Source organism: Balaenoptera acutorostrata, chromosome 14 (genome assembly GCF_949987535.1).
Source record: "Balaenoptera acutorostrata chromosome 14, mBalAcu1.1, whole genome shotgun sequence".
NCBI lineage: Eukaryota > Metazoa > Chordata > Mammalia > Artiodactyla > Balaenopteridae > Balaenoptera > Balaenoptera acutorostrata.
The window spans coordinates 81,059,171-81,073,534 of NC_080077.1; the positions used below are offsets into that span (position 1 = coordinate 81,059,171).

The 14,364-nt window shown below is 41.4% G+C and overlaps 1 protein-coding gene across 2 annotated transcripts in view; it reads left to right on the top strand.

Annotated features, from left to right (window-relative positions):
• IMPG1 (interphotoreceptor matrix proteoglycan 1) overlaps positions 1-14,364 on the top strand; it is a 135,946-nt gene that overhangs the window by 25,021 nt on the left and 96,561 nt on the right. For both annotated transcript variants that reach the window (XM_057528056.1, XM_057528057.1), the window contains 5 exons: positions 643-707; positions 1,306-1,409; positions 3,632-3,784; positions 10,535-10,593; positions 13,726-13,746. In XM_057528056.1, the coding sequence (XP_057384039.1) occupies positions 643-707; positions 1,306-1,409; positions 3,632-3,784; positions 10,535-10,593; positions 13,726-13,746 (402 nt within the window). The remainder of the gene's footprint in view (positions 1-642; positions 708-1,305; positions 1,410-3,631; positions 3,785-10,534; positions 10,594-13,725; positions 13,747-14,364) is intronic.

Below are 14,364 nucleotides of genomic sequence, written 5' to 3' on the forward strand. Positions count from 1 at the left end.
TTGCTAGAATGGGCTAATGTGATATGCAGACAGCTCTATAACCATGACCTTGGATGACACTCCCTGGCATTGCAAACCTACCCACAACTCCCTGGCAGGTTACCATTGCAGGCAATGATTATGTCCAGAATAGGGATTCAAGACACCTGCATTATCCAGAAATCTCTCTCTCTCATTATCGTAACCACAAGACTTACTTTATCAGATAAACTGAATGACTCTCTGAATTTACAGGTTTGAGGGTCTGAGATTTTAGCAAGAATATTTCAGTCATAGATCATGTGATCAATTATCTTTGATGTCAAGGACACAGTTGAAGCACAATTGGGACTATAAAACATTGGACCCCCAGAACCATCTTTGCCTACTATGAAAATGCTCCCCAGAACGGCAGAAAGCCAAGATGCTTATGGAAAACCCCTGGAGTCAAACATAATTGTTTTGGGGTTGTTTGAATTTTTCTTCAAAGAAAATATATTAGAAGATTATTTCTGTAATGAAAATATAGGTAAACCTAGTTTTAAAATATACTTTCTCTCTAATTTTTAGGTCTATTCAGTATAAGCAAATTTAAATGCATTTCCTCTATTGTCATCAAGCTGCTTTTCACCATCTCTTTTTTATTTCCTATTGTGCTAATAGAAAAGATGAAATATCCACAAAGGAGACATTAGCAGAGCCTGGTGAAACCCCTGTGTTTTCAACAGGTAAGCTTAGAACTCCTCGTTTCATCTGCTACTGAACCTTAATTCAAACCATCATGAAAGCATGTTATTTGAAAAGCAATGGTTAATTGAAGTTGACACAGTTTATAATGCACTTTCTCAAAACTAACTTGTATTTCTAACCTTACAAAATAATTTAAATTCATAGCATACGTCTTAGAAAATACAGAGAAGAATAAAAACAAAACCAAATCACCCATTACCCTACAACTTGGAAGCAATCATCGATATTTTCCAACAAACAAATTCAAGATAATGTATTCATGTGTCCTTTACATAGCCGCAAAAAGAAAAAGTAACCAGATCTCATTAGGCAAAACCATTTAACTGTAACACATCTAGAGGAGCTCCAAACTTGCGTTCTGGAAAGGAATAATGAGGAATTTAAGTGGGATCAAGAGTCTGAGTTATATTTTGCTCAAGAACATATTTGCGTGATCTTAAAAGAAAATGAGTTCAGAATGCACCTAACATCTGTAATTTCCAGAGTGACAGGAAAAGCATGTGTCATGGTGACCTCATTCTAATTTAAACTCCTCCAGCCTCATTTTCATGCCTGTACTTTTTTAAATTTCCACAGACGTTGCCAGTGTCTCACCCGGGGCCCTGCCTCCCCCTCCTGATGACACACCCTTCAACGAAATCCTCAACAACACCCTCCTGGACACCAAGATGCCTACAATAGTAAGAAGTTCTCAATCTAGCTCTTCACATGTCTGTTTGGTTTCATTAGTAAAACAGGGAAAGACAAGGGATGGACTGGCCATTCACTGTTATTAGTGCTGCATTTTTATCACCCCAAGTAAGAGTCGGTGACTTCCTTTTATTCACTGTTCTCACTTCTTCCAAGGGAGGGACTGAAAGGAAAAGAAATAGATTGGAAACTAGGATAAAGTGAGAGAAGTTGCAACTTAATTATTAACTCCAGGAGGGCAGGGGCCCTTCTTCCCTCAGTGCCCAACAGAACCTTATGTACAGCAGGTGCTCACCGAGCGTTAGAGTGAATAAATGATGGGTGAATGAATGAATGAATACATCAGTCAACCCATCAATGAAGTCCTTTCTCCACTGAAGTGTAATCACACACTGACAGCAAGGGCAGAAGTCTTCTTCCCAGTCATGTGCAGCACAAATAGACCAGATAAATATCCAAATGACCGAAATCCTGCATGTCAAGCTGGGGAAAAATAAAAACAGTGTTTTCTAGCAAAAAGCAACACTGGCCACCACTCTGAGTGAAAGGGCATGCAGGATTGTTAGGGAATTGAATGTTGGTTATCACTAAAGGGGGACTTTTTAATTGAAGTATAGTTGATTTACAATATTTTGTTAGTTTCAGGTGTACAGCAAAGTGGTTCAATGGTTTTATATACTCCATTTAAAGTTATGACAAAATAATGGCTATATTCCCCGTGCTGTACAATAGACCCTTGTTGTTTATTTATTTGATACACGGTAGTTTGCACCTCCTAATCAAAAGGGAGACATGCTTAACCTCTCCAAAAGCTTTGAGCCCAGACCCTCAGTGCAGAAGCAGGCAAACACCGCTCCCTTTGCTCCTGTGATAGGGTTGTGGCAGCACAAGGCAGGCAGCAGACCCAGAAGAGGGCAGTAATATAAGGAAGGGACCCCAGATCAGAAGCTGGATCTTATGCTGCCACTGCCACAGGTCTACCATTCCCTATGGTCTGTGAGGCTTCTCTGGCCCTTTCCTCTTCCTGTGACCCTCCCTCCAAGGCACAGATCAAAGCCAGAAGGTGAAGGCAGGAAGTTCAGTCTCACCATCTCTACATGGAAATTCAGAGATGAGGACCCTGCTGGCCATTCTCTCTGGGCTTTAGGCTGGATGACTGTAGACTTGATGGAACTACTGCTATGAACAAAGAATTTAAATGTTCTGTTTTTCTCAAAAATACTGTTTCATCAACAGTGAAAACTGCTGTTGGAAAAAATTACTGAGATTAAACATATTCACTGCAAAATTTCTAAGACAATTCCAGTCTGCCTTCTCTCTTTTCTCACATTACCTGTGTCCCATTTCCTTCAAAGTCTGCTATAGGTCCCTCCTTCTCCTGTAAATATCCCCTGAATATTTTATTTCACATTCATCATATCCTCCCGTTAACATCCTTTTCGCCACCTACATCTATATTTATTCTTTCATTCAGCAAACATTGGGCCATGCACTAAAGATACTAAGATGAGCAAGCCTCAGTCCGGTCCTTCAAGGAATTTATAGTGCAAATAAGGGCAACAAAATAGCCTAAGTGCTATGACTGAAGACGGCAGATGTATAGACAAAATAATAGGCTAGGACAGGCTGTTGAGGTTGTGACCCGCCTTGTCACGGATATTCACTGAGAGTTTCGTGCAGAAATGGTCTCATGTTTTTTGCTTTGAGGGACTCAATGAAGTGTGAAAATCACACTGGATTCAAGGAGATTTTATGTGGGCTGACAAGATTACCATATTAAAAAAAAAACTATGTGAGTGTATCAGAGGTACCAAATGAGCAATTCAGATGTCATTTGCTAGTGCAAAGGTTCAGAGAAGGCAAAGATTTCTACCCTAGATGGTAGAGGAGATGTTTTTTAGATGAACCAAAGGATATTGGTGAAAAGTAAATAAGTGTGTGTGTGTCTAAATGCTTTCATGAAGAGCACACAGTCATAAAACGATGGAGTTTTCACGGAGTCTACATAATTAACTCATTGGAGCTTTGATACTTTGTCTCTCCGTGAAATTCAGAGGCCACTGCTAGTTAATAGGACTTCTATTCTAGAAGCACTTACGGCTTCATAACCCACTTCCTGAGACAGTATCAACATATACAATGTAACCATTTGCTCGTGGTTTATATGAACAGAATCCCTTCTCTCTTTTTTTTTTTTTTAACTCTAACCCAGGAAAGAGAAGTAGAATCCACTAATGCTGCTGAGGATGCCCTAGAACAGAAGGTGGAAATAAGCGTCTCCCTGGCAAAGCACAAGTTCAAGGAAGAGCTCGCCGACTCCCAGTCCCCGTATTACCAGGAGGTTGCAGCCAAGTCTCAGCTTCAGGTGAGTGAACCCACTTCACACAACCTGAGCCCAGGGTGGGACTCAGACCTGGGAGCCAACAGCACAGAAATCCTCTTGGCTCATCTTCCTGAGACCAGGCATTCTTTTCATTTATTTATTTATTTATTTATTTATTTATTTTTTACCTTTTGACCCCTTCACCCATTTCTCCTACCTTCCACCCATCTCTACATCTGACAATCACCAATCTATTTTTTGTATCTATGAGCTTGGTTTCGGGGGGGTTTGTGGTTTGTTTTTAGGTTCCATATATACGTGAGATCGTTCAGTATTTGTCTTTCTCTCTCTAACTTATTTCACCTAGCGTAATGCCCTCGAGATACATCCATGTTGTCGGAAGTGGCAAGATTTCATTCCCTTTATGGCTGAATAATATTGCATTGCGTATGATGTACTCCATCTTCTTTATCAATTCATCCATTGGTGGACACTCAGGTTGTCTCCATATCCTGGTTATTGTAAATAATGCTACAATGACCATGAATCTTTTCAAATAATGCTACAATGACCATGAATCTTTTCAAATAATGCTACAATGACCATGAATCTTTTCAGATTAGTGTTTTCATTTTCTTCAGATAAACCCCCAGAACTGGAATGAAGTGGAATTGCTGGATGATATGATAGTTCTATTTTTAATTTTTTGAAGACTCTCCGCATTGTTTCAATAGCAGCTGCACCATTTACATTCCCGCCAACAGTGCACAAGGGCTCCCTTCTCTCCACACCCTCTCCAGCACTTGTTATTTTTAAAAGGCATGGCATTCTTCATGGGTGATAAGTGGAAGAAGTTATGTGGTCCACATCATCCGTCACTAAATCAAGACACTATCCCAAGATGGCTCTTCCATCTCTGACCATCAGCGCAGCTGCCTGTTCCTGGTTAATTTAAAAAGCTCTTCATTCCCTGCAGGATAAATCCAAACTGTCATGCTGAACTTGGTATTTATGTGCCATGATAAGACTCCTGCCTTCTTTCCAGCCTCCTCTTAACACCAGTTCCTTACCATCCCCCTCTTTACGCTCTACTTTCCAGAAATGCGAACTGCTTGCAAATCTTTTCATACCTTTAGTCTTTACATGGGCTGCCTTCTCTGTCTGGAATGCCCTTCCCTGAGTTGCATTTTACAAACTTCGCCATGAAATGTTCTCTCTACGCATCCTGGGTTCGGTGCCTCTCCTCTGGGCTAACACCCTGTGCCCACTGTTGTCACAGCACTTATCACCTTGTCTTGAGATTGTTTGTTTACACGTCTATGGCTTTCGTTGTCTCCACTCCCCTCTGCTCTCCGGCCACACCCACTGCCATGAGGGCATGAGCTTCTCCTTGAGGGCAGGAACTGCTTCTTTCATCTCTGCTGCTTACCTCCTAATACAGGGCTTGGGATGCAGTTAACTACTCAGTAACTGTTTGTAGAAATGCGATTGAAATTAGAAGCATCCATGAGATGATGTAACCATGAACTACATTTATGAACAGCCTGGGTGCCCAAGCATCTTAGCGTGGCCAGGGAACAGCAGGTGCCTAGCTCTCATACTTGGAAAATTCAATGCTTTCCTCCTCTCAGCTGGAGAGGAGATGAATAACAGAAACATTCTCAACCTCCAACCTCTCCCTGCATCAGCATTCAGTCAATAAAATGTAAAGAATCTTTTCTATGAACTTCAAAGAGAAAGCATCAGCGTGGGGTATTTATGAACCAGAAAAGTACTTAGACATGGATTACTAGATAGAATGAATTAAAGAATTGTCTGTTAACTTTTCTATTTGTTCTTTGAAATATTCTTTTCAACAGATCCTTAGGCTAGTCAGAATATCTTAAAATTGGATAATTGGCCATAGACGGTCTTCACTGACCTGTTGTTAATTTTCTAAGCACCTAAAACAACCTGATGTAAAAGAATGCAGAGAAATCATAATTTTTTTAAATCTGAGTTTTAGTCTTGTTTCTGCCCAAGAATTAGCCATGAGAATTTGGGGATCACTTCCATGACCTTGATTCCTCATTTAGAAACTAAAGATGACCTCGAAGTGCCTTTCCAAGTCTAAAATGCTCTGTATCGAAATAGTAGCACTGTTCTTAACGTTTTATATATATTAACGGGATTTTTTATAGGATTCTATACTTAAAGTAAAATCATTTCTCTTTTTGACAAGTGAGGATACTGAGATGCAGGGAGATTAATTAATACACCCAACAATGTCACACCTATTAACTGGCAGAGCCAAGATTCAGACCCAGGCAGCCTGGCACCAGAACCCCTGCTCTTAACCACTATGCTATACTTTCTATTTTTCCCAAATAAATATGCATGGGGAAAGGATTTTTGTATCAGCAAATGAACATGCCTCTTCTAGCCTCTGAAAAATTTATCAACCAAAGAAGAGTATGTCTTGCTGGATCTTGTTCCAGAGGTCATCACATCAGTCTTACTGGTTCCATTTACTTGGTCACTGGAGCCCCTCTTCTCAGCACATCTGTTCCCCTTCCAGGCACCTGAGCAGTCCGACCACCCAGCAGCTGCCAGGAGATAACCAGCCGGCCTCACCACAGCCCAACACTTGCATTAGCTCAGCCATTCAGGCCTAATCAGGAATTAATGGCCAGTGCTTTGCAGTAATTTAATTTCCACAATAAACTTAATGACCAATTTAACACAAATGTCAAAAGGAATGCTTAGTTGTTGTCTGAATGCTTTCTCTTGTGCAAACATCCAGGAGAACTCAACACGGCTGCCTTTTTTTTTTAACATATATTCCAGCAGAATCAGGAAGGCCTCTGTGCATTTCACATTATTAATAAGGTTAACTGGGCACTTAATTAGCAATTTAGTGGTTAGCCGCTCCATGATCAGAAGTTCTCCGGAAGATAAGTTCGCAGAATTAACCGAAGGCCTTTGTCATCGCCTCCTTAGATGCCTTCTGCACCCTCCTAATCAAAGCTGATTCTTAATCAGTCACAGCCAGGTTCACAGAGAGGACACGGACACGAGCAATCAATCCCGTCCACAGGAACCGGGGCTTAGGGGCTGATCTCCCCACGAGGCTTCCAGCTGCGCACGTCGCAGCCGGGGCTTCTCCGGAAGCAGTTCTGTGTGTGACGGATCGTTTTCAGATGTGTAACGGCATCACTGGTATCCTGGACCAGAAAGATGGACAAGTCAGGGTCTGAACCTTGAGCTCCAGAACCTGCAGCTTACACTTAAAACAGTCCACGCTAGGGGCTGTCACTGGAATGGCATTTGGGGGCACAGACTCCTTGTGGCCCCAGAGCCATTTGTCACAGGGTATCCACTGAGCTTTCCCACCTGCCCCCGTAATAAAGATCAGCTCTGTGGAACCTGGCCTCCTCTCTCACCTCTATGAAGCCCACCGTGAGGTGGGAGTGGAGGCACAGGAACTTATTAGCCAGGCCCCCTGCCCTTGACCTCTATGAGGACCTTCATCCTGTCCTTCCCCCGTGAAGTCTGTCAAAAACAACTGACTGAAGGCTTGCTCTGCCTTGCCAGCCTCCATGCTATGTGCCCACTGAGGAAGTAAAAGTAAATCGAGCTTTAAGGAACTGGGAATCCAGTAGAGGAGGCAAAGACTAAGTAAATAAATAAAACAATATTACCAGCTCTCTGCTCACCGTGTCAGGCACTCACTAGTTATTCCTTATGACAACCTTACACTATACGTATTGTTATCCCATTTTGGCTAAGGAGACCAAGATTCAGAGAGATTAAGTGATAAACTCAAGGTCCTGCAGCTAGAAGGTAGCAGAACCGATATTTAAACTCAGGTGTGTACAGCCATCTCCACATCACCCAAAAGCTGAGCTACCTTCATCACTGCAGTTGTTACACACTCAGGGAACAAAACTACTTTTAATACTGGTACAATAAAATATAATTTAGATGGTAAATCAGTCTGCTGGAAAAAAAAAAAAATCCACGATGCACTCCAAAGCCCAACGTAAGTGATTTGGGGACTATCTGTGCATTACCGCTCTAATCTTTGGCATAGATCATGTAGACTCAGCAGTAATTTTAGATACAGTGACAAGGCAGTGGCATATTGATGAGTTTAGAGAAAGAAAAGATGTTCTCAAGTCGATTAAGCAAAGTTTGCTGGGTCCCTACTACATGGATGACGATCTGCTAGGGACTGGAAAGAAAGGAGATAAAGATGAATAAATAGGACACAATCCCTGAGCCCAGGAAGCATAATCTCAATGAAGAGACGGCATACCCCTCATGGACGGTTTTACAGGACGTATGGCAAATAAGTTCTAGAACAGTAGGGAGAAGAAATAATGGAGCCTGACTTGGGGGAGCTACAAATGCTTTTCAATAGAGAAGATGCTTGAGCTGCCTTTGAATGATGGCATGAGGGAGGCAGTCAATGAGGAGAAGGTAGGAGAAGTTGCATTTGGGGCTAAAGGGGAAAAAAAAGGTCACAGAAGTCCGGAGGAAGTACGTGTCATATTTGGGGAGACACAGGAGTTCGTTTAGTGTGACCAGAGGACACGATATTGGCCGAGGGGGTAAGGATGGCAGGAAGTGCAAATGGAAAGGTACTTGGAGGGGCAGATTGTGGAGCGTCTTAAATATCATTCTAAAGAATTGGACCTTATTCAGTAGGCACTGCAGCCCATCACAGGATTTTTAGTGAAAAGCAACAGATAGGGAATGATTAACTTGGGAAGAAAGTGTAGTCAAGGGGACATCTTCCTTCGCCCGCCCCAGCACACCCCCAAAACCCATTTCCCTTCCCTCCCCCTACACACATCCAGAAAACCATGCAGCAGTGTCAGAGGGGAGACAGTGAGGGTGTGCCTGCCATGGGGATAAGAAGAACGTGGTGGAAACAGAAGTCATGTGGAATTCAGACTAGCAGGCGTTGGTGACTGGACAGCAGGAGCACAGAGGGAAGGTGTATAGGGTTGCTGGGCTCTCTGGATGGAAGACCCTGACCGAGATAGGGAGCCCAGGAGGAAAGGCAGATCTGGAAGGAAGAGATTCACTCTGGTTTGGGCGAATTTAGTTGGTGGCAAAGTTGGGATTTTCATGTGAAGAACTCCAAGCTGCATCTCAGGTGATTGTGGAAGCCGTGGGAAAAAACCAGAACCCCCAACGAGAGGCAGAGGGAAGTGGGTGCAGGGAAAGGGGGACAAGGTGGACCCTCCCTTCAGAGCTTTACTACTAACTGCTATCACTTCCTCGTGGTCTCTCTTGCCTCCCTGCCTCACACGAGTCAACTGGATGGGGCAGAGCCCATTTCCATGGTGATGTGTCCTGAGAGCCTAGCACAGAACCCACAGCAGAGCTTCCTGCATACATGGGAGCGTGTGTGCTATGGGGGGCTGAGAATGCAGACCTGCAGAATCCTTACAGCTGAGGGAGAGGGTGAAGTCAGAAAGAGGATGGAGTGAAGGAGACTGAGAAAGTGGTCAGAGAGATGGAAGAGGAACCCGAGAAAAGCAGGGACTCCGTGGAAAAGGAGTGGAAAGTCCCCCTGGGTTTGGAGAGGACCAGCCTTCCTGGGGGAACCCAGAGACAGAAGCCAGGCTGCCGTGGATCTGGGAGCCATTGAGTACTGCAATTGTAAGCTGTTCTGATCCTGCACCTCATGAGCAAGATGAAGTCAAGAAAATGTAAAGTCCACATAAATCTAAGAGCAAAACTAATGAGATTAGAGTTTGCTTCTACTATTTTTTTTACTCATTCTTTTTTTTCTCAATTGAAATATGGTTGCTGTACAATATGGTATGTTACAGGTGTACAATACAGTGATTCACAATTTTTAAAGGTTTTACTCCATTTATAGCTATTATAAAATACTGGCTATATTCCCTGTGTTGTACAATGGATCCTTGTAGCTTTTTTTTTTTTTAATATTTATTTTTGGCTGTGTTGGTTCTTCGTTTCTGTGAGAGGGCTTTCTCCAGTTGTGGCAAGTGGGGGCCACTCTTCATCCCGGTGCGCGGGCCTCTCATTATCGCGGCCTTTCTTGTTGCGGAGCACAGGCTCCAGACGTGCAGGCTCAGTAGTTGTGGCTCAGGGGCCCAGTTGCTCCGCGGCATGTGGGATCTTCCCAGACCTGGGCCCGAACCCGTGTCCCCTGCATTAGCAAGCAGATTCTCAACCACTGTGCCACCAGGGAAGCCCCTTGTAGCTTATTTTATACCTAATAGTTTGTACTTAACCCCTTACCCCTACCTTGCTCCTCCCCCCTTCCCTCTCCCCACTGGTAACCACTAGCTTGTTCTATCTGCGAGTCTGCTTCTTTTTTGTTGTATTCACTAGTTTGATGTATGCTTCTACCATGTTATTTAGGTACAGCAGCCAGTTTGACTTTAATAATCCCTTTAACATTACAGATATTTTCCAAATCATATAATTTAATTCAGAAAATATGATCATTACTCTGTGTGTACAAATAAAAATACTGTAGCCAAAAAAGTTTCTTCCAAATACCACCTGAAAATTATTTCATATTTTATGTAAAGTAACCAGTAAAGCAGGTGAGAACTACCCAATTATAGCTTTTAAATAAATAGCAAAGCACTTTCCTCTGGGTTTCGGAAATAAATGAGAACAAAAAGTTTGGCCTCAATCGTTACTTCAATTTTCCATTTTCACTTTTTTCCCCTAACTCATCAAAAGTGTTTAGGCTTTTTCAATTAGGTAAGATGTGACCCAGTAGAACCAAAGTGTATTTCATAAATTTCTTTCTCTCTGCAGATGCAAAAGGTATTTAAGAAACTTCCAGGATTCAAAGAAATCCATGTGTCAGGATTTAGGTAAGAGAATTGGACTCTTCTCAATTTTTAACTTACTTTCTCGCTATCCCCTTTTAAAAGCGATGTCATGAGGATTTTAAGGTCACTTTTACCCCAATTGTTTAGCTCCACCAAATCCTGAAATATGAATACATTTCAGGTGAAGGAGTTGTCTAATTAGAACGTGACTCTAGGTGATTTTTAAGGAGTAAAACAGGAGCCGTCCTCCTTCCTTCCTCCAGAGTCAGAAACACGGCTTTCTGCAGAGAGCTCATCACTGTCTTTGGCAATGTCATTTACCGAACCTTGTAGGAAAACCCCTCAGCAGAGACAGGTCCAGAAAAGCAGCAATTAGTTACCTTGATGTCAATTGCCTGGTTTCCTATCCAATGCTAAATACTGTCATCATTTAAGCAAATCAGGCTGATCCTAGGGAGACAGGGGAAACTAATCAAAAGTGGTACCTATAGGGGTAAGAGAATTGGGTAGACAGGGATGGGGATGGAACGATTAATACCTGTTTTATCACGTTGATGTCTGACCGTACTTTTATACTATTCTGATGTCTGGTCCATAGTAATGTATTACCATGCAAAATTTATAAAATTGAATATTAAAATAGAAGACATGAAATAAAATAGTGCCACGCTAAAGCAGGGTTCTATCATATTCCCACAGATTTCCCATAAGCAGGCCTATATCCATTAGCATCTCAATATTCCAATGTGGGTTCAGGAGTTTTGGCAAGACTTTTGCATCTTTCTTTTAAGTTCTCACCATTCAAAACATCTACAAGGGGGATCATAATGTGGTATTTTTTTAACTGTGCCACAGGGCATACATACATCAGCCCTGGTGTGAGCAGAGGAAGTCCATCCTCTGCTAAGTCCATTCTAAGTCCATCCCTTGCACTGAGGGGGATTTGTAAAGCAGGAGGACAGGCCTCTCTCGAAGTTCTTCCTGGCCTGTCCCCATCTGTTGTCTTAAAGCAAGAAGGTCCACAGGGTGGGTCCCACATGCTCACAAAGAACAGCTGTGTAGGTGGGGGGCTCCACCCATTTATTTCTCTGGAAGCTATCAGGCCCCTCTGATGTGTGTAACTCCAGAGGAAGGACATGTTGAACCATGAAAGTAACAACAGATGAAACCCTTAACATTTACCGAAGCAGACTCATTTTTCTTTATTTCAAGATGCTGGTCTACAGTATTCCATGTGAAATCAGATGGATTAGAGAGAAATAAAAGGTGATAGGAGAATAGTCTGCATAGATGCAAGGTCTTCTGGATAGACCACTGCAGTTAAAGAACAAATTTTTAATTTAAACCTGAAGGAAATGATAGGAACAGTTCTCTTGGTGAATGTTCAAATGCTCATTATCTCCTCCCTTCAAATAAATGAAAAGCTAATAATTTTAAAAAAAAATCTGTTTCAGAAGAAAACCAAAATGTTAGGTGATGAAATTTTGCAAGGTAAATATTTTAAAGTTATTATATCCTCTGAAACTGCATCTTTCCCGTGTGTTTTTCTCTGTAAGAGTTTATCCTTCTTTCTGTCAAGGATGCTTATAAAGTATATTTGATCACAACTTCCCAGTGATTTCCACTATGTTATGTAGATTTAGTCTCCCAGAAAACATTTTGACCCCCGAATACAATAAATAATATGCTTATGAGTGTGGCAAACTTTTAATCATGAAAAGCAATGCTCAGAATATTGTAAAGTAAACTTGTTATGAAGGAAATTGCTTTCTCATGGAGCCAAATTTTCCCACAGAAGACCTAAAATCCCAGGAGTCTCAAGGTACCCTTTTTCTGTGAGCTCACTCTTATAAAACCTGATCTAGAATTAAACAAGTACTTTTATATTAGTGACCTCATTTGATTCCTTTAACACAACTGGGAAGAAGTTAGAACATCTATTATTAACACAGTTATAAGGAGGAACATTAAAAGTTCCACTTTAAATATTGCTTTATCTCTTAAAGCAAATATGAGAAACTATTAACAATCATTCAATCTAGTTGGAGGGTATATTCCTTCAAAAACATGTACACAGATATCCACAGCAGCTTAATCTGTATTAGCCAAGAACTGGAAACAACCCAAATGGCCATCAGCAGAGTCATAGATAAACAAATTGTGGTATATTCTTACCATAGACTGCTACTCAGCAAAAGAATGAACTACTGGAATGCACAACAGCATAGATCCATCTCAGAATAATTATGTTGAGTGAAAGATGCCCAAAAAAAGGAGTATGATATAATTCCATTTGCATTTAACTCTCGATAATGCAAACTAGTCTACAGTGAGTGAAGACAGATGAGCTTCTAAACTAAATTCATGTTATATGCCCAGAGAAGTCCAAAATGTTGTCGTCAGTCTGGTGACCAAATGGGCTTTTTTTCTGGCACGAATAGGTGGTGGCGTGGCAAAATGAGCCCAGGCTTATGGTCTTCCAGGCCAGGGTTGGAATCTCGGCTCTGCTACTTTCCCACTGACAGCTTTCCCTCTCTCTGCATCTTCCCTTATCTATAAAATGGTGATCGTGTTGTTGAAAAGATTAAGTGAAGAAGCATGTAAACTGCCTGCAACAGACCACCCACTCGGTAAACAGGTGTTTGCTTTTCCTGCAACCTGTTGCATGGTGAATTGTTCCATCCCCTCAAGGCTTACTGATTAAAGCAATTCAAAAAACAGTCAACAAAACTCCAGTTCCAGTGTCTGGTCTCAGATAAATTACCTTCAGAAATAAACTAAGGGGATGAGAAACCCATTTATAAAATACTTTTTAAAACAACTTCCTGACACCAGCACCCCACTGAAAACCTAAGCTGTATAGGATATATTTGAAGCCTCTGTAAAAGGAATATAAGGAAATCAAAGAGTTTAAGTACCTAAAATCTTTGAACTAAGGCTCAAATCCTAATAAGAAACATCATAGAATAATGTTTACTTCCTGAGATTCATATGGTCCTCTAAACTTCTATCCAAAGTCTGAGGGCAGTTTATATGTTTCCTTCAAAGCTCTGAACCAACATGGGAGACAATGAAACTTTTTTTTTGTATGTGATTGATTCATCGAATGTCTCAATAAATTTCATGAAAATTCTTTCTCCCTTGCATGTTCCCATTGTGTATGATGAAATGAAGACCAAAGAAAGAAAGAGATGGGTAATCTGAACTTTTTTTTTTAATGTTTTGAAATATAGTACATTCCCCCCCACACACACATTTATGCGCTAAACTCTTACAGATTATTTTTACATATAAAGTCTGGGATAAGCCAGTGTCTTTTTATTGGTGTCTTATTTAAATGGGAGTATTTGATCAATTGCTCAGTAGTAGAAAAGAACCCTCAAATCAAAATCACTACGTGGAGAAGCAAGTAAACAGTGACCTGATCAGCGGAAGTGTGTTCTATAAAACTCAAAAGCTTTTCAAAAGAAAAACATAAAAACACAAATCTGTGATGCAAGTATGTTTCAACAGTTTCTTAAATGTCATTTGTGATGGGAAGGTGTCAGTCTGGATGCACACTTGTGCATGCAAGCCACCTAAGTCTGTAATAAAGCAGAGGAACTAATTTGCCACGTGGTTCCCAGGTCAGTGTGAATGGGGAAAGGGCCCACTATATCCAACTTGGCTCCTGTAATTGGAGAAATAACCAACTATAGGCTCTGACTGATCGTGTGACCCGAAGAACTGCCGAGAATACACATTATTGGTTCCTGTGGCCTTTAAAACATTTTTGTATCCCTCTGTGTGGATTTATGGCATAAACTAAGAGGT